This window comes from Pleurodeles waltl, chromosome 4_2 (genome assembly GCF_031143425.1).
Source record: "Pleurodeles waltl isolate 20211129_DDA chromosome 4_2, aPleWal1.hap1.20221129, whole genome shotgun sequence".
Taxonomy (NCBI): Eukaryota; Metazoa; Chordata; class Amphibia; order Caudata; family Salamandridae; genus Pleurodeles; species Pleurodeles waltl.
Window position 1 is genome coordinate 208,455,627 of NC_090443.1, and position 27,751 is coordinate 208,483,377.

Here is a 27,751-nt window from a genome sequence, read left to right on the forward strand (position 1 = left end):
GAAAGATTTCCAACCCTTCTCTAACTTTCAAAATATGACTTTCCAATGAATCCGTGAAAATAAGAATTTCATCCTGAAAAAACTTGACCCCATGAATTTCCCCCAGCATCTCATTCATAAGCCTTTGAAAAACTGAAGCAGCAGAAGAAAGACCAAACAGCATTCTGTTAAATTTGTTCACACCAAACGGAGTTACAAAAGAAGTCAACAATTTGGATTCATCACATAACAGTACTTGATAGTATGCAGAACTTAGACCCAACATAGTAAAATATTTTGTATTTCCTAAGGAGCTGACCATTTCAGTAATATTAGGCAGCAGGAATTTATCCTCAACTTCTGCCCTATTAAGATGCCTGAGATCGACACAAAGCCTGATGTCACCATAACTTTTCATAGCTACTACAGTCGGAGCAACCCATTTGGCTGCCTCCACCTCTTCTATGATGCCTTCCGATTGTAACCTTTTGAGTTCCAATTTAATTTTCGCATGCAAACTAAAAGGAATGCTTCTGACTTTACAAGCAATCGGCTGCGCTCCATCTTTCAAACAATTACGATGTTTGTAACCCTTAATGCATCTTACTTTGGAGTTAAAAACATCAGAAAACTCATTCATCAGATCATCCCCTATATTGTTATTTTTTTAATCTGCACCTGTGGTACTGAATTAGGATTTAAAATGATTCCCAACAGTTTTTGATGACGCCAACGCAAAATGGTATCACCTACTACAGGTACATACACTTTTTCTAACGTCTTGTTTCCTTTAAATACAATAGTAGCATCAAAATACCTTTTCAATTCAATTGGTTTCCCAACATAGATGTAAGGAGTAACATCAGGATCATGAAGTATTACTTTTCCTTTAAAATGTTTAAGATAATCGGCTTTAGAAACAAGCGATAGTTTTGCTCCCGAGTCCATCATCATCGATATGTTAGTGCCATTCCCTTCCACAATGTCAGATGGATACTCACAATTAATGCTAGACACACAGTTGACATCATTTACAACCTGAAGGATGAAATCACACTCCTCCTCGCACTCAATTGAATTAATTTTGGTTTTAGATTTTACTGAAGACTTAAAGCATCTAGCAAAATGTCCTTTCTTCCCACATCTATTACAATCAATATTCAGAGTGGGACAGTCTTTGCTATTGGCCAGATGAGAGACAAATCCACATCTATAGCACAACAATTTTGCCTTAGTGGTCACCTGATTCTTACTTTTGGATTTTACATCAAGTGCCTGCACATTAAGCAAATTATCGTTTGCTTTTTTTCAATTCATCAATACATGTCATGGAGTGTTCCACTTGTTTAGCTATCATTAATACCTAATCTAACGTGGGATCACTTTTAGACCAAAGTGCTTCTCTAATTTTGTCACTCTTACATTTGAGGCATGAATGGATCCCGAATCCGTTCATCTACACTCTCACCGAAATTGCATAAATAATGTAGTTTATATAACACTGTCACAGAGTCTTCATTTGATTCATCTTCATTTTATTTACGCTTACCAAAGGACATTTTCGGTAAATAATGTTTGTCTAATTTGAGCAATGTAATTTCAAATTCATTCAACGGAGTATCTCCTTCTCCACCCTCAGGGGAAATAATAGATGGTAGTGTTTCCAAAACTTCCTGCCCTTCTGCTCCTAGACAATGTTGCAAAACTGAAGTTTTCCTTTCAGCCAATAAATTACTGCCACAAATACTTATTTAAGTTAAGAAAACTTTGTTCCATTTAGACCATGGGATGGGTGGATCCCCAGGGATAGATTAAAAAAATGTGGGTGGAGTTTTATTTTCCATTTTATATGTGGTATTGAAAAGTGCATGGTAATACCTGAAAAAGAAATAGGTTAGCAAAAATAATAACCTAAAATAAAAACACACAAAAAACTGAACAATTACACAGAAAATGTCATCATGTAGAGTAATAGTCTGTTTTCTGATGATAAACGAGTTGAGGAGAAAAAGTATTTTTCCAATGCCTTCTGATGAGTTGAGAAGTTTAGTCCTTCCTTGATGTTCACGCAGCATCCACATGACCGGAAAAAAAAAAACGATGAAGCAGAGGCAGTGTAGGTAACTAGATTCCATCAATCACTTGTTTTATGTGTATCCTAATGACTCCAAGGCGGTCCGTAAATCTTTGTACCACGCTTGATTACACGCACTCTGATACGTGCTTAGATAACACTGTGATTGTGTTAATATCAGAGCCTTCACAAAGTAAGCAGCAAACCGAGGAGGACCTTGACGCTTGGCAGCACACGCTTGGTATCAAAGCAAGCGTCGCAATGGCAGCACATCGAAAGGTGGGGTATAGTTCACAGCAGCATGAGGAATGCTGCATTCACAGCAGCGCGGGAATGTTTATCTTTATATTCCTTTAACATGCTTGGTAGCAAAGCAAGCGTCGCGATGGCAACACATCCTAAGCAGGAGTAGTGTTCACAGCAGCACGAAGAGTGGTACGTTCACAACAGCGCAAGGAATGCATTTATTTAAGTGTCTTTTACGATCGAGTTAATAAAATCACCAAAAAGGGCCCAAAGAAGAGACAAAACATTAAAAAAGTCAAAGATCAAAGCAGATATCATCACAATACTTTTCTTTCAAAATTCCTTTCCAAGTATTCAATTATATGTGTTGAAGTTTCTCTCAAAAGCTGCATTTTGACGCAATGGCTCAACTGGATCGTCGCCAAATTGTAGTATGACTTATGCGGCACGTCAGTACGAAGGAGTCAAGACAATACTTGAAATATTCAGATATATTTATTCTGATTCTTATTCATATAAATTAACTCCAACCACTTCCAGCATCCCCTCAATCTGCTTCTCCACTCCCCCACATTCTATTATAGAATCTCTCTATGGCGCAGTACAAAAGAACCACAGAAAAGGGATGATAGGAGCACCCAAATTAAAACATAAATACAAAATGGCGATAACATAAAAGGGAAAACATACACAGTTCCAATGAACAATACTACAGATATTTTATTAACTTTTTTAACGGCTCAGCAAGGGCTGATGCCACCATCCCGGGAATTAGCCACCATAGTGGTTTAAAAATGAAATATAGATTTCCAAGTGTTCCTGGGTCGTATAGACCAATACCACTGTTGAACTATGATGGGAAAATATATGATAAGATTCTAGCAAGTAGATTGGCAAGGGTATTTACTCCTTTAGTATGCAGAAGACAACACAGGTTTATCCCAGGTAGAGGGGGAGTAGACCATATCAGAAGAGTTATATCCCTGTTTGATCATGAAGAAGTACATCAAAAACCATTCGTCTTTATTTTGGTAGACGTCGAGAAGGCATTTAATAGTGTTTCTTGGGCCTTTTTATGGGAGGTTTTGAAATAGAAGGGGATTGAGGAGGTTTTTTTTTAACAGCTATTAAAGGTTTTTATAAAGCCCTCTAAGCCCGGCAACGTTTGGCTGGCCTAGAATCTGACTTAATATCTATTTCTAGAGGAACGAGGCAGGGCTGTCCTTGCTCACAGATATTGTTTGCATTGTACAATAGGTGGCTTTTGAAGTAAACTAGAGGCGTGCACAGATATTAACCCAGTCGTCTGCTACCGGGAGAACTACAAGGATTTGGCGTATGCAGATGATGTGGCGGTAACCACAACTAATCTGGAGGGAGCTGTTAAAGAAATTGGCTGAGGTGTTTGGAACGTATCCAGCTAGAAATTAAAGACTCAGGTTATATGTTGTAGGAAGCTGGCCTGGTGTGTGGCGGATACCTATGGTACTTGTACCTTATACCTCAAAGTGAAGTGTAGGCAGTGTCTAGAAGACAGGCTCTCTAGAGGTAGCTGTGGATGAGCAGCCAAGGCTTATCTAGGAGACATGCAAAGCTCATGCAATACCACTGTAGTCACACAGCACTGTCGCACATGAAAGAAAAAACTCAGTTGTACAAAAATGAAGGTACTTTATTTTAAGAACAAATCACCACAAAATACTAGACAGGTAACCCACCCGTAGGAGGTAAGTAATCATTCACCAAATACATACACTAGTAATCAGAAACCGGCATAGAAAAGGTTAGAAAACAGTGCAAATAGCAATAACCAATAGTGACCCTAGGGGGAGCACAAACCATAAACTAATAAAATGGAATGCAAACAAGGTACCCCCTCTCCTAGGTAAGTAAATGGTGTAGAGGGGAGCTGGGAGTACTAGAAAACTACAGAGGTAAGAAGCACATTACCCCCCAGCGACCAGGAATGCAAGAGTAAAATCCTGGATTTTCCCCAAACCACCCAAAAGGAGGAAAAGAAGAAAAAGATGACACCCAGACAAGCCTGCAAGAAAACCAGCAGTGGATTCCTGAAGAAAGAAGACCTCTGAAGAGAGGGGGCCAAGTCCAAGAGTCACAGAGGAGTCCAGGATATGTAGGAGGTACTACCCACCCAGCTATGGATGCAGGAGTTGGTCGACGGTGATGAAGAACAGGTCAGCACTGTAGCCCAGGAGCTGGTGAAGAGTTCCTGATGGATGCAGATGAAGCCCCACCCTGGAAGGAAGATTGCAGACAGGTGTTGGTGCAGGAAATCCACCAACAAGCCTTGGCGAAGGGAAAGTTGTGGTTAGTGGAAAAGAGATGCTGCTGGGGACCAGCAAGGTTCAGGTGCATTCAACTCAGGAGGGGGAGTCAGCGTTGCAGAGAGTCCACAGGAGCAGAGGCAGCAACCAAAGGAGTCCCACAGGAAGGGGACACAGGCGTCGCAGAAGAAGTCCACGCAGCACTACAAAAGAGGATCCGATGCCGCAGGAGAACCACACAGGAGGCTGTGCTTTGCAGGATGGCGTGCTGGAGCTACACGTTACCTGAAGATCACCTGGAGGAGATGCAAACAAGCCTTGGCAGCTGCTAGAGACGCAGTATACAGGGGTACTGTTCTGCATGGGAAGGCAAAGGCTTACCTCCACCAAAGTTGGACAGCTGGCAGAGAGGGAGGACCAAGAGGACTACTCTGAACCAGCCCCCATAATGCCTGATCCAAGCAGCTCAGCAGGAGAGGGGATCCACGCAGCTGGTCGTCGCTTGATGTAGGTGCCTTCAGTTGCAGAGGAGTGACTCCTTCACTCCAAAGGAGATGATTCTTTTTTCTTGTGCAGGCTGAAGAGTTGCAGTCCTCAGACCAGGCCGGGGAAATGTTGCAAAGCTGGCAGGTGACATGGAAACAAAGTTGCTGAAGAGGCTTCTTTGTTGTAGCAGCGTTTGTCGGTTCCTGGAGGGTCCAGTCGGAGATCCAGTGGCCAGAAGTTGAAGCAGAGATTGCAGAGGAGTCCTGCTGGAATCTTGCAAGCTGAACCCAAAGACCACCCAAGAAAGCGACCCCAAATAGCCCTGAAAGGGGGATTGGTCACCAAACCAAGTAAGCAACTATCAGGAGGGGGCTCTGATGTCGCCTGCCTAGCCTGGCCACTTAGATGCTTCCAGAGTTCCCTGCCAACCTTGGAAACAAGGGACCCTCGGGAGGAGCTCTGGGCACCATCCCTGGGGTGATGATGGAAAGGGGAGTGGTCGCTCCCCTTTCCATTGTCCTGTTTCGCACTAGAGCAGGGACTTGGGGGGTCCCTGATCTGGTGTGACCTGGTTTATGCACGGAGGGCACCAAATGTGCCCTTCAAAGCAAACCAGTGGCTTGGGGAGGCTACCCTTCCCAAGCCAGTCACACCTATTTTCAAAGGGAGGAGGGTGTTACCTCCCTCTCCCAAAGGAAATCATTTGTTCTGCCTTCCTGGGCTTGATCAGATCAAGCAGCAAGAGGGCAGAACCTTGCTGAGAGGTGGCAGCAGCTGGGCTGCCCGGAAAACCCCGTAAGACTGGTGGTAGCAATGCTGGGGGTTCTCTCAGGAGACCCCAATGTGCATTGAATCGTACTTCCAATACTTGCAACATTAATGGGGTATGATTCCAAAATGTTTGATACCAAACATGCCCAGGTTCGGGGTTACCATTATGTAGCTGGACATAGGTAGTGGCCTATGTCCAGTACATGCGTAAAATAGCTTCCCCACACTCACAAAGTCGAGGAAAATGGATCTGGAGTTTGTGGGGGCACCTCTGCTAGTGCAGGGGTGCCCTCACACACAGGTACCTGCACCCTCCCCTCTGGTCTGAGAGTGCCTACCATAGAGGTGACTTATAATGACCTGGTGTAGTGACCCGTATTGAAAACGGGTGCATGCACCCGTTTCACGCAGGCTCCAATGGCAGGCCTGCAGAACCCTTTGCATGGGCTCCCTATGGGTGGCAGAATAACTGCTGCAGCCAAGAGAGATCCCCTGGAACCCCAGTGCCCTGGGTACCTAGATACCATATACTAGGGACTGAAATGGGGGGACCAGAATGCCAATTGTGGGAAGAAAAAGGTACAATTTAGGGGAGAGGGCAAAACTACTGGAGTCCTGGTTAGCAGGAACCCAGTAGACACAGTCAAACATACTGAGAACAGGCAGGAAATGGGGGTAACCATACCAAGAAAGAGGGTACATTCCTACTTATGTTCAGCCCAGACCACTATCAGGGAAAAGCAGGGTGTGACTGACACTATATATCTGGGGATAAGAGTTACTGTGCAGTAGGTAGATTAGTGGAGCAAAATATGGTCCTGCTGCTGGCTAAAATAAAAAGGGATCTAGATAGGATACATCACTTAAATCTGTCTCTTTTGGGTCGGTGTAATGTATTAAAAATGAAAATTTTGCCCAAAGTATTATATCTTTTCGGTGCTATCCCCCTAGAGTTTACTAGGAGCTGGTTGGCTAAGTTGGAGACAATTACTGGCAATTTCATGTGGGGCTATACTAAACCAAGCAGGGCTCTGAGATATATGACTCTTCCTGTATGCCAAGGTGGATGGGCGGTCCACCATTTTACACTATATTACTATGCATGTGTTTTGCAACAGATGAGTATATTGATTACTGGAGAAACTGAGGGGTGTCTTTTTGCAGGGTCTCCTTCCATCTATGAAATGATGCTGGGCTCGAAGGCTAAAGGTTGGCTCCAGAAACATATAGAACCGAGCTACTTTAAGAAAACAAGATTCAAGGTTTTCTGGGCAGCCCATATGATATGACTGCAGTTAAAACGGCGTTTTTTTTATAGGAAGGATAAACCGTTATACACCGGTGTCTGCCCCTCCACTCCCTCCCTCGATCTTTCAAGGTTACATTATGGATATCTGGAGACAGCAAGAGATAATCCGGGTTGGTGACTTATATGACAACACCCTACTTAATCATTTATCGAATTACAGGTTTAATATTATTTACCTCGGTCTCATTTCTTTGGTGGAGAAGTGTGGCTCAATGGTTAGAGTGGCAGACCCTGAAGCAGAGATCTGGCTCAAGACCAGGGTTCAAGTCCCGCTTCGGCAGGTCTTGGGCTCAATTCCCCTTGACCAGATAATTCTCGCCTCGGTGCCTAATCTAATTCATGGGTCCCACTCTGCAACTCTGGGCAATAGCTTGCTTAATCTCCACAACGGCCCCAACAGCGCTTGGATGCCTGGCTTCACCCTGGGGGTGCTCAGGAGTGGGCGCCTCACAGGGAAAAGCCAGGAGGGGTTCCATAGCGGTATGAGTACAGCGCCTTGAGACCCTAACGGGTGAGTAGTGCGCTATACAAGTGCTAATTTACAATTTTTTTTTATTTACAATTTCTTTAAGTCTTGCAAATCTGTGACTTTCTTCATTGTCATAAAAAAGAATTGCCCCCTATGGATAAGATTCAAATGACAGAAGCAATTAGGCGCAAGTAGGATAGGAGCGCTTTATAATTTGTTGCTAGATAGTCAGAAAGATGATCTGGCGCTTCAGAATTAAAAATGGAACACACGTCTCAATAAAAATAAAAAAAAGGGGGTTGGGTGGAACAGTCTATGGAAATGGCAGAAAAGGCCTTTATTTCATCGAGTTTAAAAACTCAGCACTATAAGAAGGTATTTAATTTGTATTATACGCCAGCTAAGGTCTTTAAGTGGAGTGGCTCTGATGGAAAATGTAACCATTGTTTGGAGCCGGAGGCTGAGATTATTCATATAATTTATGCATGTCCCAAGTTCAAACCGTTGTTTCAGGCAATAGAGCAGTTTCTTGGGGTCATTATCAAGGGGCTTGTTATTCTCACACCGGCACTAGTATTGCTGGGGTTGGTGGATTCTGCAGAGGGAAATGGGTGTGTAAAAAGGGAAAAGTATCTTCTATTTATTGCCATTGTGATACTGCGGCTTTGCATTGTCTCAGACTGGTTAAGGGTTAAGCCCCCGACATTTGAGAATTGGAGGGCGAGATTTTTGGCCACTCAGTTTTGGGAATTGAGTTTATATAGACTTAAAGGTTATAGGAAGTGACATTGGGGTGAACAAATTTGAACAGCACTGACTAAGTAGTCGGAAGAAATTACTGTGTGAACTAGGGACATTATATGTTATTACTGTATTTTTATGGTACGGTTATACACGAGGAATAATTGTATTTAAAATGTAATATTGTAAAATGCAATAATGTAGTATAGGGTTGATATTATGCAAAGCGTTCGACTTCTGCCAAGCGAGATCGCGTTGCGAAAATAGAGAAAAAGTAGTCCACAAACCGTATGGAAAACAGCGAGCCTCGTATGTTTTCTGTACTTGGTCGATGCGCTCGAGGAGGGCTAACAACCGGAAAAGGCATGACGTATGCGTGGCTTCCACTAATGAAATCAAGCAGATTCTAACAGGCAAGCCCATGAACCAATGAAAGACACTGACGTCACGTGGACGGGGCTCCGAGCCCTTATTAATTCCTAAAGCGTCTCGCTAGCGAAACGCATGCACAAGCGCATGCGACGCAGGCTCGACCCTAAAAGGAATTGCATGAATCCCTGCAAATGACGTTACCTCTTACAAGTGAGCGAGGCAATTTCACTGCCATGACATGGGGCCATTGGTGCAGTCCAAGGAGCACTGTGATCAGAGACTGATATCCTAGCCACTGACCAGAGTGCTTGCTGTACTGCTCCAATTGCTCTGTGTCATGGCCATGATATTGCCTCACTTACCTGTAAGAGGTAAACTTGATTTGCAAGGGTTCACGCAATTCCATTTGAAATCTTACGTGAATTACAGTCATTAAAAGTACTGTGCTTTATCAAAAGCCAAAATCTTACTTTACAACACACTAAACAATGCTCGTATGTGCTCCAATAGCTTCCACTGGACAAGCCAGTCGTACTTCTTTCCATCTGTCCAGGTCAGACGAACATCCATCAGTTGGTCACAGGGAATATTACCTCAGACGAACATCCATCAGTTGGTCATAGGGAATATTACCTATCATAGACCAGATGTGTCAAAAGTCCCTAGTTTTTAAGAGTCGTGAGGCATATGACCGAATTTTAGTTAAAATTCTTTCTTTAACGTGCTTTCGTAGAGGTGATGGCAAAATCTTGAAATTGGCGATATAAATTAATCTGTTGCCAACGCACCAGTAGTGTTTTGTTTTAGACATTAGGTCATGCCATTTTCTATGGATGAATGGCCATCATTATTCCAAAGGTCATTTAACGCCTTCACTTTAATTTACAGTTGTGCTTCTCAGACTTGTTCCTCGCAAGCTTACCTACATTTTTACAGCTGCAAGAGTATATATTTCAGGTAGATGGCATGTACAAGACGGTAAGCTCGGAGGCATCCCCGTTCCAAAATATATTAGGATAAAGAAATTTGAGGGAATTTCAAATGTAAAAGTAAGAGTTTGGGCTTTGGTGGCTGACTCTGCCTGCTTTCTTGCACCTAGTACGGATCTTCAGCCTTAACAGTGAAAAAGCTTTGCATTGACAATACCTTAACTCAACGTACAATGCTCTCAACATGTTACTTCTCACAAACTGCTAGGACTGGAGGTAAACTAGTGAATCTGCAAGTGCAAGGCCAAATCAGGACACGTTCATGGTCAAGTTAAAGAACATGTTTTTCAGTGTAAAGGCCATGTCACTGTAAAGGTTGCCAATGTTTTGAAGCACAGACCACAGTGCTGAGAATTTGAACCTCTGATTCTAGAGAAGGAATCCGTTTTTATTTTATTTCAGTGGTGTCACATTTCATATATGCTGTTTGACACTGATGCACTTCATCTCGCTGTGCTAACGCCCTCCTCGTGGTACTGTTGTTTAGCGGTAGAGAGACTGTGGTCGCTTGTGCTTTCATCTCTTTCTTAAACTTGTAGCACCTCTTATGTTGTGAATGTTGTTAACCTTTCTAAATTATTATTCCTAGAAACGATTTCCTCGAAGTTGTCAACTTTTTAAAGCATTTAACTGTGAAGACCGAAGAAGAAAAAAACGATTTTTTCAAGTAAGTATGACTTATTACTCTTAATATTTCCATGGAAGACTATTTGCAACAGAGTTATTTAGCCCAATGAAAAAGGTACTATTGAAAAAATAACTTAATACTGAATGATTATTTGAAAGCAAAAAATCACAATGACCATATTTGACGTTTGTACAGAGGGAAGAGATGCTGTGGATTGAGAGAGAGAGATTATAAGTGACTGCAGTTTTTAAGTAAATTGTGGTACCTTGTATACCAGACACATTTGCAAATGCAATTGGGCACTGCGTTTCTAATGCCAGTTTAAAAAGTTATGTCCAGAGAATTTTCTTGATCACATATAGTTGCAACATTAATAAACCAATCAGACTGGCCTCTTGTTCATCCAAAAAGTAACTTCTTGTGGACCACAGAACTGAAGGGGTTCTAATGCATTTTAAGTCTACGAAGATGGGACATTAACCAACAAACACAGGCTTTTAGACTTAAAGCAATCTGACAGCCCTTAATCAGGAAGCCCTACGACTTCTAAAACCTGTGGACTCCATCCTCTGAAAGAAGCAGAACCATGCTTTGTGATGAGAAATTATTTAGTTGTTTTGACTTTGTTATAGAAGTACACCTCTTTCACCACCTTGGCTTAGAGGTGCAGAAGCGGAGTCATTCAGATTAAGAATGGGATGAATGTTGAATGGTTTCTGCTAAAGCCAGACCTGTTCTGTTTCTTCAGTGGAGAATTACTCCCTGCAAAAAAAAATGAAAAAACAACAACACTTGGACTGTCCTTAGTAAAAGGAAACATTTATCAGTGTAGAGACAGCAGAACCGTCAGTTTATGCATGTGTTTAATTTTATGGGTCCCCTTCTGACGTGGCTATTGTAAAAAATGCTTCTCTATTTTTACCACATCCGTTTTTCATCATCACTAAGTGGAAACCGCTTATTTCTTTAAGGCAGGGTGACTTGAATCTTACAGATCTCACCAAAGAAACTTTCAGATCGTGATCTAATTCATGGTTGGAGTTACAGCAGCTCCAGGTTGAGCAGCAGTTTTGAGAGATGTGAATACTTTAAATAAGTGTAAGAAATCAGGCTTTTCTGCATGGTCACTCTGTATTTTTTGTCTTTTGCTGGACCCTTTATCTTTGCCTACGACATCTCTGCCCTTTACCCTGCTAATAAGTAGTAAAGTGTGCTCCCCTTTAATCATGGCTAAATTGGCTTATTCTTGATTGGAACACTTAACTTGCCTGTATGTCCCTAGTGTATAGTGTAGAAAAGGTACACCCAGGTCCTGGAAGTTAAATTCCAAAAGTGGACTGCAGCACCTATTGTACCATCTTCTACAGTGGCAGTGTGAACATGGCTACAGGCCTACCCTGTATAGCCCGACTGCTGCAGTGTAAGACCTGCAGTACAACTTGTTAAAATAACCCCTTTTGCCAGGTAACAACTACCCTCTTTGCCAGGTAAAAAGATCATTTTTAAATATTAATAAGTCACCCCCCATGCAAACTGCAATCCTTGTAGCCCACAAGGTAGGGTGCATGATATTTAAAAGTGGGACTTGTAGAAAATTAATATTACTGTGTTCCCACTTTGACAAGACCTGAAAAGCTACTTTCATCATGGGCAGGCCAAGCTGTCCTGTGTAGAAAGGCAGAGTGCAGGTTGAAATAATAATTCTGCTAACTCAGGTAAGGTACTAGATGGAAAATTAATTCAATCTCTATTTCAATTGTTAATAAATATTGCATTCAATGGTGAAGTCAGATTATGTAATAAGTATTAAGGAAAAGTAACTGTTAAAACGATACATTTTCCATTCCTGAAGTTCCTGGAGGCTATTGTACATTAGCTCAACAGCTTTTTCCAGCCTGTGCACAGCCTTGAATAGGTGTGAACAAAGTGTGAGATGCCCCTCAGTAGTGAACAATAGGCTGACCTGAATGGGCAGAGTTGACTTTTCAGAACTCCCAAAAATATTCAGAGAGGGGGCCGTGGGCATCCCATGACACCACACTGTGTTTCTGCTTGTCAGGTCTGGTGAGTAACATGTAACACTTAGGGCACACTTTAAAGGGAGTGACCAGTATGCCAGTGCAATTCTTGTGTATCCCCTGTCTGGCTCCTGAAGGACCCAGACTTCTCTTTCAGTGTTTGTTGTGGTTAGTGACTGCTTCACCCTGGATTTTAGTGTTAGTAAATTATACTTACACGCACATACACCCTGCCCTAAGAGCCCAAGTTTAGTGTGGCAGAAGACATTTACCGTCGTGAAAGTGCCCTAACACATGGCAATATGAGCCCATTTTTGGTAAGGCAATCAGAAACTACTGGACAGGTGGGTTGATTTGGCCCTGGGAACTTTTACCCCATTGGTTAAAGAGAGCTCAGGAATCACCCTCATCTATTAGCCGGTGCCAGGCATAAATGTTGTATCTCCAGGCACCCATTGCCAAAACTTTTCTGGACCAGCATAAGTACAGAAGAGGACTGAAACTGCTGTCTGTGACCTAAGAGGAGCCCTGAAGGACTGCGCCTGCTCCCTCCTCTAGCCACGACAATAAGTGGATTGCAAGAGTCAATTGGCTGACCTCCTGTGTGACTACAGGAAGACAGAATGCTGCAAGAGACCTTTTCCTAGAAGTACCAAGCTGAGCAATGGCACCTGGACCTTGACTGGACCCTGCTTTTGGCCTCTGCCTTACACCCTGTGAGTGTCTAAGTGCCTACTCTGAGGTTCTGGTGGGCTATAGAAGTGTATTCCTTTGACTTTTTGGACACTAGAAGGAAGTTTGGAAACTTTTGAAAACTTTTCTCCAGGCCAGTGGGACTTAAAAACGTTATCAAACTTTCTGAATTCCATACCTTCACTAGTACCAATCCAGTCTGTGTATTTGACCCGGGCCCCATCACAGTCTGCCTGAAATTGCACCTTGATCCTGATCTACCACTACCATTGACTATCATTGGTAAGTCGATGAAGTGTTGTAAAAAAATAAGGATGAGTTGGCCAAGTCCACAGGAGATCTCCAATCCCCTACTTCATGTGGGGCTTTTCGTAGGTCATTATATAAAACAGCCTCTAAATCATCAACCACAGACACTTCCTCATCTTACCAGAAAGGCCAACCTTACTCATTCTCCCATAGAGGATCTTACAAAGGTTCTTACAGGGGAAATAATAACAGATGCCAGGAGAAAACACCTTCCCCTAGAGGCTCTTCCACTGCCTCTAAGTAGTGACTCCTTTACCTTCCCTACGACTACCTAACACCTGTCGGAAGCCATCAACAGCTCTTTTTCCAGCACTGGTAAAATATCACACCAGCTCAATGGGTGTTGGATTTTATCCATCATGGTTACTGTCTGGAGCTCATTTCCACACCTCCGAACATTCCCCCTCAATCTCACAAACTTTCAGCAGAACATACCATTCTGCTCAAACAGGAAGTGCAGGCCCTACAAAACAAAGGAGCGATGGAACGTGTTCCTCCGCACCATCAAGGAGCTTGAGTATACTCCCTGCTAGACCTGGCAGCTTTTTGGAATGTCTGCCCTTTCATTTTGCCTTCTGACCTCCTGTTTTTATGGTATACTATGTTCTGTTTTTGCTGGTTTATTGTCTCTACACACTTTACTACTGGTAATCAGTGCAAAAATGCAAGTGCTCCCTATATAAATGGTATGGTTGATTGGTTTATCCATGATTGGGATAATTGATTTACTGGTAAGCCCCTTGTAAAGTGCACTAGAGGTGCCCAGGCCCTGTACATCAAATGCTACTAGTGGCCCTGCAGCACTGATTGTGCCACCCACATGAGTAGCCCTAAAAACATGGCTCAGACCTGCCACTGCAGTGTCTGTAGGTGCAGTTGTAAACTGCCATTTTGACTTGGCAAGTGTACCCACTTGCCAGGCCTAAACCCTCTCTTTTCATACATGTAAGGCACCCATAAGGTAGGCCCTAGGTAGCCCCATGGGCAAGGTGCAGTTTATGTTAAAGGTGGGACATGCACTGATGTGTGTTACTAGTCCTAACCGTGAAATACTGCTAAATTCAGTCTTCACTGTTGCAAGGTCTAACTCTCTCATAGGTTAACACGGGGGCTGCCTTTAAATATTATTAAAGTGCTGATTCCCTTTGAGAGTAGATGGAAATTTGGAGTTTGGGGTCTCTGAACTCACAAGTTAAAAATATATATTTTAGGGAAGTTGGTTTTTAGATTGTTAGTTTGAAAATGCCAGTTTTAGAAAGTAGGCATTTTCTTGCTTAAACCATTCTGCACTCTGCCTATTTGTGATTCCCTGTCTGGGTCAGTTTGACAGTTGGGCTGTTTACACCTCTCCTCTAGACAGTGACTGGGTTGTAGCCTGCATATCCTGATGAGCCATCTGACCTACAGTGGAGGGATGAGTGGTTACTCACACCTGAAAGGACTGTGCCTGCCCTCACACAGTGCAGTCTCCAATCCCCTGGTATGTCTGGAGTCTGGCCTGGGCAAGGCAGGATCGTTGAAAACAAGAGAGACTTCCCTTTGAAGTTTGCCATCTTCAAAGTCAGAAAGGGGTATAAGTAGTAGACCCAAAACTCCAGACTTATAGAATCTTTCTGGAATCAAGAGGAACCTCTGCCAAGGAGAAGAGCTTAAGAGCTGGATGAGGAGTACTGCCCCTTTGATGTGTTGCTTTGCTGGGTTGGCCTGCAATTGCTGTTTTTACCTTAAAAGAGAGTAAAGGGTGAACTTTGCTGTGTATCCTGCTTAAGAAAGTTCTCCAAGGGCTTGGATTACAGCTTTCCTTCTGTTGGAACTCTCAGGGACACCAAAGACCTCAGTTTTATCAGCCTACAGCACTGGGAACTGTGTGTTTTGTGCTGTTCAGGAAGAAAATCCACTGCAACGCCAGCAACTATGCCGCTGGCCTGCACCGTGACCTGCCGATGCTGCATGGAGTTGCACTGCCCTGTTTCGCAATACAATCCTGGTCGATGCCACAGAGAATTGCTTGCACTGTGACCTGTTGGACCCGCACTGCGGCATCGCCTTGCTCACACCGCAGTCTGGACATCCCCGACGCTGCCACTCCCGCTGACACCAGCGCCGCTGCCTGCACTGTGGCCTGTGGACACCGCTTGTGAGGAACACGAAGCACCGTCCTGACCCACACCACAGCCCCAGCCCACTGACGCCAGTACCATTGACTCCAGTGTTGTCAACAGACATCCCTGTCTGCAGCACGACCCGTGGACGCCGCACAGAGCCTGTCCCACACCACACTGATGACTGGGGCTTACCGACAACAGCGCTTCAGCAACGACGACGCTGCTCCCTGTACCGTGACCTGGTGACATAGCACATCGCACTTCCCCGTTTCACACCGCAACCCTGGTCTCACTGACTCCGCTGGACCCTGTCACTGAGCCATTGCCTGCACTGTGATCTTTGGGCACTGTATGTTGCATCGTCCCGCTGCGCACTGCAGTCCCGAAGCCATCCACACCAGCGCTCCGGACTTAATCAGCCCGGAGTTTGATCTGCAACCCGTGTGACTTCAGGGGCCCGACCATCCCTGCACCGACTCTTGGACCAACAAAGCAATGCCGTTCTCCGTATCTCATTTCGAGGATCACGACGCCCTGCAATTCCAAAGGTACTGTTTGCATGTGTTCCCGACACTGTGGCTGGCCTGCGATGCGGCAGCTGGCCTGAACTGTTGGTTTTGTTGATCACGACTCCGTGATAGCCCCAGGTGGAGCTATCAACATCAAGGAACTGTATTTTTAAGTTAAATCCTACAAAATTCACCTCTTTAGCACTGTATGTTGGATTTTCCTCATTTTGGTCTTGTTTTACATAGATAAATATTGGCAATTTTTCTTAAACTTGTGCGGTGTCCTTCTCTAGTGTTTTCACTGTGTTACTGTGTGTTATGTACAAATGCTTTACACATTGCTTCTGAGATAAGCCTGACTGCTCGTGCCAAGCTACAAAGAGGGTGAGCAGGGGTTGTCTGAGGGGATATCTCCCTTATCCTGACTAAAGTGAGGGTCCCTACTTGCACAGGGTGCAAACAGACTGCCAACTAGAGACCCCATTTCTAATACTCCCTTAATTTTCTCATCCCCAAAAAGGGCACTTCTTACGGCCTATTCTAGATTTCAGACCTTCAAATCACTACATCCTGTCAGAAAATGTTCACATTGTCAGTCTTCAGGACGTGTTTCCACTGCTTCAACAAGGCGACTTTCTCTCAGCATTAGATCTAAAGCACGCCTACTTCTACATTCCTGTACACCCAGCACATCGCAAATATCTAAAAAATGTTATAGCAGGACAACATAATTTTTTTTTATAAACAAATTTTATTGTTTTTAAGAAGACGTAAAAAAAAAAAAGAAGAGATATAAAAAAAAAGAAAGAAAGGGAACAAAGGTGTGTCAAGCAGAGAGCATTTATATTTCAGTGTGACATTGCGGTAAGTATAAAAAATAATAGCGATTCCCCCACGACCACATTGCGGGGATAGACATCTGGGCCGGAGGGTGGGCCGCGGCCTATGCTCCAGTGTAACAATCTTAGGGGGTCATTACGACCCTGGCGGTCATGGACCGCCAGGGCCGGGGACCGCGGATGCACCGCCAACAGGCTGGCGGTGCATCCAGGCCTATTCTGACCGCGGCGGTAAAGCCGCGGTCAGAAAAGGGAAACCGGCGGTTTCCCGCCGGTTTTCCCCTGGCCTGAGGAATCCTCCATGGTGGCTGCAGGCAGCGCCGCCATGGGGATTCCGACCCCCTTACCGCCAGCCTTGTTCTGGCGGTTTTGACCGCCAGAACCTGGTTGGCGGTAACGGGTGTCGTGGGGCCCCCTAACAGGGCCCCACCAAGATTTTCAGTGTCTGCATAGCAGACACTGAAAATCGTGACGGGTGCAACTGCACCCGTCGCACCCTTTCCACTCCGCCGGCTCCATTCGGAGCCGGCATCCTCGTGGAAGGGGGTTTCCCGCTGGGCTGGCGGGCGGCCTTCTGACGGTCGCCCGCCAGCCCAGCGGGAAACTCAGAATTACCGCGGCGGTCTTTTGACCGCGCAGCGGTATTCTGACGGCGGTACCTTAGTCATTTCCTTGTCCCTTATTATGGCAGCAAGTCCACCCATCTCCCCCATATCTCCTCAAATTTCTGGGGGCAACCCCTAGATTCGTAGACCACTTTCTCCTGGGTTGCGCACCAGTCGACCCCCCCTTCTCCATTTTTGGAGCGATGGGCCTTCGGGAGAAATCCAGGCCGCGGCTATATCTCTCTTGGCGATCAACAGGGCCGTGGCTACCAGGGCCCGGTGTGCCAGTGTTCCTCCCATCTTGTCCATTACTCCCAGTAGTACCAGTTTTGCAGATTTTTGTATCTCATAACCCCAGACTTTCCCCAGTTCGTGGAGCACTGTGCCCCAGTAGGGCTGTATCACTTGACAGGACCAAACCATATGGAAAAAGTCGGCAGGCACGGTCGAGCATCGTGGGCATTGGGTCGAAGGCCTGCGTGGCATAACCTGGCTGGAGATAAGTATGCGCTATGTAGGTAGTAGAATTGCACTGTGCGGAGCTTAGCCTACACCGCTAACGACCTGGGTGCCATCATGGCTTCCCTCCATTCCGTGTCATCTAAGGCTCCCACCCATAACTCCCATCTGGATTTAATGGGACTCAGGTCTCCTGGAGCATTGTTGATTAGCATTTTATAGATTTGGGAGACACCTTTCCCTCCCAGGTTTCCCATGAGTAATTTGGCCTCCAGCGGATTAAATTCTGGCAGGGAGCCTACAGCCGGTATGTGGACCCTTAAAGCGTGTCTAAGCGGGAGGTATCTGAAGAATTGTGTTTGGGCAAGTTGGAAGTCTCCCCGCAGATCTTGGAAAGATTTCATAGTTTCCACTGACCACACATCTCCTACCAAGGAGAAACCCACCAAGTCCCAATCTGCAAATCCCTCCAATGCTGCAGTTGCACTTAACCATTTCCCTCGCTACAGTGGTGTCTAACGAGTAATAATGGTGTTCCAGTGAGTGAATCTTAGGGCAGCGCGCCATGCCAGGAAGACCGCCCTGGTAGCATCCCCCATTCCTAGTGGGAGGGGTTTCCCATAGATTACATCTAGAAGGTGTGGGAATCCCAGGAACTCCAATTCCACCCGGTAGGCTGGGTCTCCCCACCCCCCATTAAACCAGTTGTGGATCACTATTAATTGGGAGGCCAGATAGTACAGGTAGGGGTCCGAGGCACCCAGACCTCCATCAAATATCCCTCTTCGGTAGTGTTGGCCCGCCACCCGGTGTCTGGCACTTCTCCAGAGAAACAACCCCGTAGCGCTTTCAAGAGCTCTAAACCAGGAGCGGGGGATAAATAGAGGAAAATTCTGAAAGGTGTATAGGAGCCTCGGCAGGATCATCTTCGCAGCCCATTACATTTAGCGGCAGAGTCTGCCATTTCTGAAGTTCTGCTTTGATGCGTGATAACGGTGACAGGTTTTTGGCCCATGTAATTTCGGGCAGTAGGGACACCCAGATACCCAGGTATTTGAAGCTTAGCCTTCGAAGTGGTATCCTGTCTTGCCAATCAAAGCAGTCCCGAGAGTGATTCAGCGGGATCAGTATTGATTTGGCAGGGTTCATCTTTAGTCCCGACGCCAGTTCATAGTGTTTTAAAAGATTGAGGCAACGTGGGCCCATTATGCTGGGCTCCTCATATACAGCAGGACATCGTCAGCATAGAGCGCTATTCTGTCTTCCTGGGAGTGACCCCAGTTCCATCCGCGGTATAATGGGTCAGATCTGATCATCTGGGCCAGAGGTTCAATGGCTAGGGTGAACAGAAGGGGGGACAAGGTACAACCTTGCTGTGTGCCCCGATGAACCTCTAGAATCGAAGATAGGGACCCATTAACTTGCACCCGGGCAGTAGGGTTGACGTGTAGTGCTTGAACCAAGCGACAGAACCTCGGGCCGAGGCCCGCGCGTCGAAGCACCAAAAGGAGAAACCCCCAGTCGACCGAGTCAAAGACCTTTTCAAAATCAATGAGTAAAAGGGCAAGGTCTCAGGTCAAGCAGCCACGTTCAGGCAGGGCCACGTGTAGCTGACGGATGCAATGCCGAGTACTGCGAGCGGCCATGAATCCACATTGGTCCAGGTGTATTAGTTGTGGCAGAACCCTCTTGAGACGGGTTGCGAGGATGGCCGCAAACATTTTGATTTTGGTATTAATCAGTGAGATCGGCCTATAATCTGCACAGTGAATTGAGGGGAGTTGGGTCTTGGGGAGCACTACAATAGTGGCAGCATCTAGTTCCCTAGGGAAGGTACCATTGTTGTCTACGTCTGTAAAAAGATTTAATAAGTGTGGTGTTAATTCCTCTCTGAAGGTCTTGTAATATTCTGAGGGGAATCCTTCGGGTCCCGGGGTTTTCCCAGTACCTAATGCCGACGTGGCCGCTTGAATTTCTTCTGCGTTGATGGGTTCGTCCAAGGCCCGCGCCTCCATCGCTGGCAACCGTGGGAGGGAGACTTCGTCCAACAACCGGCGGGCCAAACCCATGTCAACCAGTCCCGACGCCTGATATAGTGTTCGGTAGTACGCTGCAAAGGCATTTACAATTTCTGTGTGGTTCACGACGAGGTTACCATCCCCATCCCGAATTTCGGGGACAATCCTGGAGGCCTGGTGGTGAGACACCAACCAGTATAGCATTTTCCCGGTCTTGTCACCCCATCCGTAGATTTCGCCGTACTTGCCCTCCATAAGTGTTTTGCCACCTCTAGGGACTGGTCTCTTATTTCCTCACGGATGAAGAATAATTGTTGCGTCGCTTTGTCGTTCGGGCTTGTTTCATTTCCGTTTTCAAGGACCGTAGCCCGAAGCTCCAGCTGTTCGATATGCTGGGCCCATGCGCGTTCTTGGTTCCATACCAAGTTTCTTGCCCTGCCCCTCAGTACCGCTTTTGCCAGCCGCCCATAGAGTGCCCGCGGACGTTACCGATACCTCGTTCCGCCCAAAGTATTCCTGCATTGCCTGGCACAGCTGCTCTGCGTAATCCTTGTCTTGGAGGTACCATGCATTTAACCGCCATATAGGGCTGGTCTTAGATTGTGTGGGGCCCACAATGAACCGAAGCGGAGCATGGTCAGAGATTCCCCTTGTCAGTATTTCAATGTGGGAGAGGGTTGTGCAATCTGTGCTCGGGAGCAGCACCAGGTCTATCCTGGATTGTGAGCCATGAGCAGCTGAGGTGTGGGTGAATTGACGCCGTCTCGGGTGCCATACCCGCCAAGCGTCACAGAGCCCTGTCGCCGAAAACCATCCCTTGATCGTCAGGCGGGTCCAGGCCCCAGGGGCCACGGCTCCTAACTCGCTGGCCCAGGCCTGACGATTGGCCGGCGGTCTCCAAAAAGGGGGGGGCGGTCCAGCCAATGTCCCAGATGGTCTCCGGGGTTGCCCTTAGGTTCCAGCCGTGTGTCCAGGGGAAAGAGGGAGGGTCGACCACCGTCTCCCTGCCCAGGGCCACGGCTCGTCCCTCCTTCAGAGTACCTGAGAGTGGGAGACGTGTCTTGTCACAGCATCGTGGGTCTTTGTGTCCCAGTATCCAGGTCGCCGCCCCAATCCACGGCTCATTTCCGAGCGATATTTAAAAGTTATTTGACAACGGTGTGCACTGTTCCTCACCCCCGGGCCCGGCGGGTGTGTGCCGGTCTTGCTGCGATCCCGGTCTGTGTCTGCCACGCAGCTCGTCTTCTGCCCACGGGCCGGGCCACCGAAGGTCTCACAGCCCGCTTCTGGGCGAGGTGTTCTGCCGACCCTCTCCTCCTCGACCCCGGCCTCGGAGGAAGGAGAGGGCAGAGGAGGAAACAAATGAAGGGGGGCAGGGTGGTAACTCCCCCTGCCAGGCGTCGCTGGCTCAGTCCTGCCCCGGGTCTCACCCCGGCTGCGTAGCACCTCTCCGGGGCCGCGTGCCACTCCGGGCTCCCGGGGTGCAGCGCACGGCTTACCCGCAGCTCCGGCCCGGGGTCCGAGCCGCCACCAAGGATCTTCCGGTCCGGTCCCGGGCCAGCCGCCTGCGCTCCTCTAGTCCCGGATCCACATCCCAGGGGAAGAAGAGGGTGGCGGGAAGGGAGGGGGGCCCACCTCCTCAAGTGTTGCGGGTCCTGGTTCGCCACAGGCCGCAGAGGCCGAGGGCCGTCCCCAGGAGCGGGTCTCGGTTCTTCACTTCTCCAACGCCGCAGTTGGTAGGCGAGCGAGCAGGCCACCGCCGCATCTCCCAATCAGGCGGCCCACCGCACTGTCTCAGCGGCCCTCCGCCATCTTGGACGTGGACGGACCCGGTACTGCGGCAGCCGGGCCGAAAACTTCAACAAGGGGGGCACTAGTCCCACGCCGGGGGGTGGGCAGCAGAGTCTCGGGGGGTCAGTCTATGGCTCCGATGGAGCTAGATGGCGTGTCAGCCAGAGGCGGTTGACGGAGGGGTCCTGAGCACTATGAAAGCGCGACCGCCATCTTGACGCTTCGGCCACGCCCCCAGCAGGACAACATTATTAATTTAAATACTCCCCTTCGGGGTCACAACTGTTCCAATAGTCTCTACAAAATGCCTGGCAGTTGTTGCATCTCACTTGTGCAGACAAAATTCCCATATCTGGACGATGCCTCAGCAAAGCCTGTACCATCACACAATGTCTGTACCACAGTCATGTTACCATAGACGTGCTTCATCAAAACGTAAACTTCCCACTTGTATAGCGCACTACTCACCCATTAGGGTCTCAAGGCGCTGTGCGCATACCGCTGTAGAACTTCTCCTGGGTTTTCCCTGTGAGGTGCCCACTCCTGGGCAGCCCCAGGGTGAAGCTAGGCATCCAAGCGCTGTCAGGGCTGTTGTGGAGATTAAGCAAGCTATTGCCCAGAGTGGGACCCATTAGTTAGATTAGGCACCGAGGCGAGAATTATCTGGTCCAAGGGAATTGAGCACAAGACCCGCTGAGGCAGGAATTGAACCCGGTCCCAGGCCAGACCTCTGCATCAGGGTCTGCCGCTCTAACCATTGTGCCACACTTCTCCACCAGTTAGGTTTCACTATCAATTTCCAAAAGTCACACCTGAATCCTCTCCAGATTCAGCCCTATCTAGGGGGCAGCCTGAACATGCAACTAGGACTAGCCTACCTCAATGCAGCAGGAATACAAAACATTCAGATACAACTCTGCCATTTCCACCCAATCACCAAGTAAGTGAGGCTGCTAGACATGATGGCCTCTTGCGTTGCCATTGTGCCACATTACCATCTTCACCTGCGTCCATTGCAGGAATGTCTAGCATGCCAATGGCATCAGGCACAGGGTTGTCTAGATGATCTAGTGTGGGTAGGCAGCTGCACCATCGCTGTTTACAGTGGTGGAACAAAACCAATCTCTTGAAGTGGTGGCCTTTCCTAGACCCTGTTCAGACATGCTGTAGCGCTCACCTTCAGGATCTCACATCCCAGGGTCTCTGGGATCCCATACATCGTACTATATACATCAGTTACCTGGAGCTTCTAGCTGTTTCGCTAGCGCTCAAAGCATTCATAGATCATCTCATCAAGAAGGTAGTCCTCATGTGCACAGACAACATGATAATCATGTATTATGGGCAGAAACAGGGGGTGGGGGGGACACTCTCTGCCGCTGTCTGATCTTTCATAGACAATTTGGCATTGGGCCATTTGCCATAACATTTAGCTGCTAATGGAACACCTCACAGGAACACACACAAACTTTGCTGAGGTCCTCAGCAGGAAGCAGCAACAGCTTCAGGAATAGGGACACCACTCTCGAGTCCTGCTTCCCTACTTTTTTCAAATGTGGGGGTTTCCAGATATAGACCTATTTGCGACACAAAATGCCCACACTTCGCCTACAGGTTCCCACACCCTCAGTCCAAGGGCAATGGTCTATGGATGAACTGGTCAGGGATATTTGCATATGATTTTCCACCTCTCCCTCTCCTTCCATTTCTGGTTCGGAAGCTCAGGCAAACAACCCTTGCATTGATACTAGTGGTCCCCACGTGGGCCAGATAGCCATGCTTCACTATTCTGTCAGAGCTATCTGTTGTTGTTCGCAAGAAACGTTCCCTCAACCCAGACTGTCTCACTCAGAACCATGGTCAAATCAGGCTCTCATATCCCAAGGAATTTAACCTTGCGAAATGGCTCCTGAAGTTGTAGAGTTTGGATACTTTAAACTACCTTAAGAATGCATAGATATTCTTATGGAGACAAGTAAACCTACTCCTAGAGTATGTTATGCAGCAAAATGGAAATGTTTTGTCTACTACTGAAAATCCAAAAATGGGACCCTTTCACAGTATCAGTGCAGGGTATTCTTTTATATCTTCTTCATTTCAGAAAGAAAGCTTAGCATACACTTCCATAAGGTTACATCTGGCAGCTATAGATGCTTACCGTCAAAGTGACAGCACTCTTCCCTTTTCAAAATCCCAGTCATGAAAGCTTTTATAGAGGGACTTAAGAGTGATTTCACCAAGTGTACCACCAGGACCTTCTTGGAACTGTAACATTGTACTCATTAGACTCATGGGCCCACCATTTAAACCTCTACATTCATGTCCTTTACAATTTCTGTCTTGGGAAGTGACATTCTTAGTTATAATCACTTCCCTTGGACGTGTAAGTGAGCTCCAGGCCTTAACCTTGCAAGAACCCTTTTTCTAAATGCACAAGGATAAAAAAAAAATTTGCACCAATCCAAAATGCTGACCAAAAATGGCATCGCAGTTTCATCTGAATCAAACTATTGAATTACCAGTCTTGTTTTATGCACCCTGAGTCCGTTGCTGAAAAAATCTCTACCACAATTTAAATGTAAAGTGAGTGCTTATGTTCTATATTAATAGAACTAAAACATTTAAGAACACTAAGCAACTTTTTGTTGCCTTTTCTCCACCACACAAAGGCACTCCTATTACTAAATCCAGTATAGCAAGATGGATTGTTAAATGTATCCAAACTTGTTATGCTAAAGCCAAAAGGCCACTACCTTTTCCTCCTAGAGCGCACTAAACTTGTAAAAAAGGAGCAACTTTGGCCTTTTAGGTAACATTCCCATAGCTGACATATGTAAGGCAGCTACATGATCTACAGCACACACCTTCACAAACAATTATTGTGTCAGTATTTTAGCACAATAGCAAGCTAATGTAGGTCAGGCACTGCAACGTACACTATTCCAGACCACTGCAACACCCACAGCTTAGCCGCTTTAGAGAGGCACGGTTTTACAGTCTATCCATAGCATGTGTATCTAAAGCACACATACAGTCAAACAGAAAATGTTACTCACCCAGTGAGCTTCTGTTTGTGGCATGTAGTGCTGTAGATTCACATGCACCTCCCCCCCCCCACACACACACACCTCCCCAGATACCTGTGGCCATTTTTAGTCTTTTCTATACATTCATATGCATGGTCATCTCATTTTTCTCACTCTTACACTAAACTCCCTTCTCACCAACCTGTGGGAAAACAATCTAACAACGGAGTCGATGCCCATGTGCATTACCAGCAAGAGGATGAATCATTATACCTTGTTACTGGAATTAATTTTCAAAGAAAAACAACTTGCAACCTTCCAGATCCAACACTGAATGGCAGAAGTATGCAGAGTATGTGAATCTGTAGCACTTCATCACACAAACATAATATGCATACTGGATAAGTAACATTTTCTTTATTTAATTTTACTCTAGTTTTCTAATTTGGTTTAGGATTTGTATTGTTTTGCGTTTTGATTATATTACTGTTTTGATACTACATAAATCTTTAACAAAAACATGGTGTCCTTAAAGCAGTATAATCTTAAACCTTGTATTTGGACCTATATTTAAGCAATTCTGTATGTTGCTTAATAAGCTTAAGACTGTGTGTTTCTGTCCCAATGCAGATTTCTGCTAGACCGCGTCTCTGGCTTGCCGGAAGAGTTAATTATCTCTCGACTCGTACCTCTTTTACTTAACCAGCTTGTTTTTGCTGAACCAGTAGCCATCAAAAGCTTTCTTCCTTATTTGCTGAGGCCAAAGAAAGGTAATGTCCCAAAACATAATGTTATGTGAACTTCTCCACTGTGTTGTTGTCAAGTTGAGCATGTTTTGTTACAACCTGATGAACAGTGTGGTGATAAAAAATAAAGTTAGTGAAGGGGTGTGAGAGATAGTGATAAAATGTATTTACAAATGTATGTACAAAAGTGTCACAAAACTGAATATGAATCGATGTACAATGTAAAAAAAAAGTCAATTAGTAAACTATAAGTTCATGTGAATCTGTACACTTTTCTGATATAGAAGACGAATAAGTTCTTGTTAAAATAGTTAACCTATTTTGAATGTAATGTACAAATCCAATGCTTTACAGGTAGAATTTCTCAAAATTTTTAAAACAGTGCAGTAATTATGGTTCTTTACTCCCTGACACTAGAATTCAGTGGCATGCCTCCAAATCAAAATGTCTTTCTCTAAGTAACCCGAGAAAACATTTTAGATGTATTGAGAGTAAAAATAGTAGGATTTGTTCCAATGTTTCTAACTTTATCAGTGAGTTGCTGCTCCAGGGGAATGTTGACCCAGATTTCAGATACCTCAAGTATCCAGAACTGGGGGAAACCTAAAAGCACATTTGGCAGGAGGCAGCATGAGGAGGCAGGAGCCTGTAATGTGGGCGGATGAGTCTGGGTAGTCACGGGGATCTGCCCCAACCCCAGGCCCCGTGGGCATTCCATCCTGACTAATGGCCACAAAAGACATTTGCCCTGGCAGGAGCTTATAATCAGGGCAAAGGGCTACAAGCAGTCACAGTGACCTGGCTGTCGTACCCCCTCCTAGGCTCCATAGGATACTCATTCCTCCCTTACTGCTTCAGAGCAGATAAAACCTTGCCTACGCTAGACACTGGACTCTAAGTAACCCTCCGGACACTCAGTGCAGACTAAGGGCATCAGAGCATGTCAGCCCTGACAGCAGGCAGAACCTAGTGAAGAGAGGTAGAGTGTGAACTCTTCCACCTAGCGCTTGGATCTTAACTCTTCCTTTTCTGCACAACATCCCTCTGGACACACACTGCTGCATGATAGCCTGAGTGTACATCACTCTTGCCATTGGACAGCCCCTAGGATACTGCACTTAATTTAGAGGAGCACTGTATGGACCCTGACTCTTGGAACCCAAGCCAAGCTCCCCAGACAGTCACTCCTACTAAGATTCTTCGAACACTTCATCCTGACACCAAGGTTCAATAAGATGACCCCCACCTTAAGCACTCCACCAGTCCCAGTGACTTGCTGTTCACCCTGCTCCCCTCAATTACACAACCCTAAGGACGCTCACTGGGCTGTCTGAGCACATCACTCCATGGAAGAAGCAATACTCTGGGGTCTTCACATAAGGCAGAAAGGCATAGTCTATACCCCAGTACAATGCACCTAAAGGTGCATGAGAAAGGGAGAGGGATTGGCCAGCCAAGGAAATTTTGAGGAATGAAAGACAGCAGTAGGGAAAGAGAAGGGCCAAAGTGAAGGAGAGAAAGGTGAAAACTCATAGTACAGGAGAGTGAAAAGCAAGCGAAAGAGAGAGTAGTATGTCTGAGAGTGAAATATAGGAAGGAAGAACTGAGGAGTAGGACAGACTATGGACGCCGGAGTGTAAAGGTCTAAGGACTAAGGAAAGATGGAGAGAGAGAGAAGGAAAAATGTGAGAAGGCATAACAGAAAATATCAAAGAAGGATACAACAGGAGGAGAGGAAGGTAGTGGTGACTGAAGAGAGAACAGAGTAGATAAGAGAGAAATATGACAGAAAGACTGGTACTCATTCTGAAGCCATCTAGCAGGTTTACGCACCCAGTAGAAGGCAACTGATGCTTCATTTGGCCTCCAGACCATGCGCACTGTAGACCTGCCCTACCCCACTCTGAATGGCAACAGAAACTTCAACATCAGGCACCTGCTGGATGAGAGGCCTAGTGGGAGCAGAATCCCTTAAGGGGTGCAACAGCCCTGAGGAAAAGGATAGCTGCATCAATATGGCCCGAAACCCAAGCCCTGGATAGGGTGACCACCTGTCACTGAGGCAAATTCTGGACAGGACTGCAAAAAATTCAGGACAAAGGGTCAAAATTCAGGACAAAAATACAAGAACAAACATAATTTTTACAGACACACCCAATAGAGGCCATGCCTCACTATGTTGTCAGTGCACTTATTTACCCTTTTTCAACATAGGACTATTTATTCACTGTGGTCTTTTTGTGATTGCCTCATGGTATGCTACATTCAGGTGTCACATTACATC

General features: G+C 46.1%; 1 protein-coding gene across 1 annotated transcript in view; it reads left to right on the forward strand.

Moving 5' to 3' along the window:
* The window catches only part of SCYL3 (SCY1 like pseudokinase 3), a 617,362-nt gene that overhangs the window by 328,959 nt on the left and 260,652 nt on the right, over window positions 1–27,751 (forward strand). Inside the window, exons 6-7 of the mRNA XM_069231087.1 lie at window positions 10,311–10,388; window positions 25,352–25,491. Of these exons, the coding sequence (XP_069087188.1) occupies window positions 10,311–10,388; window positions 25,352–25,491 (218 nt within the window). The remainder of the gene's footprint in view (window positions 1–10,310; window positions 10,389–25,351; window positions 25,492–27,751) is intronic.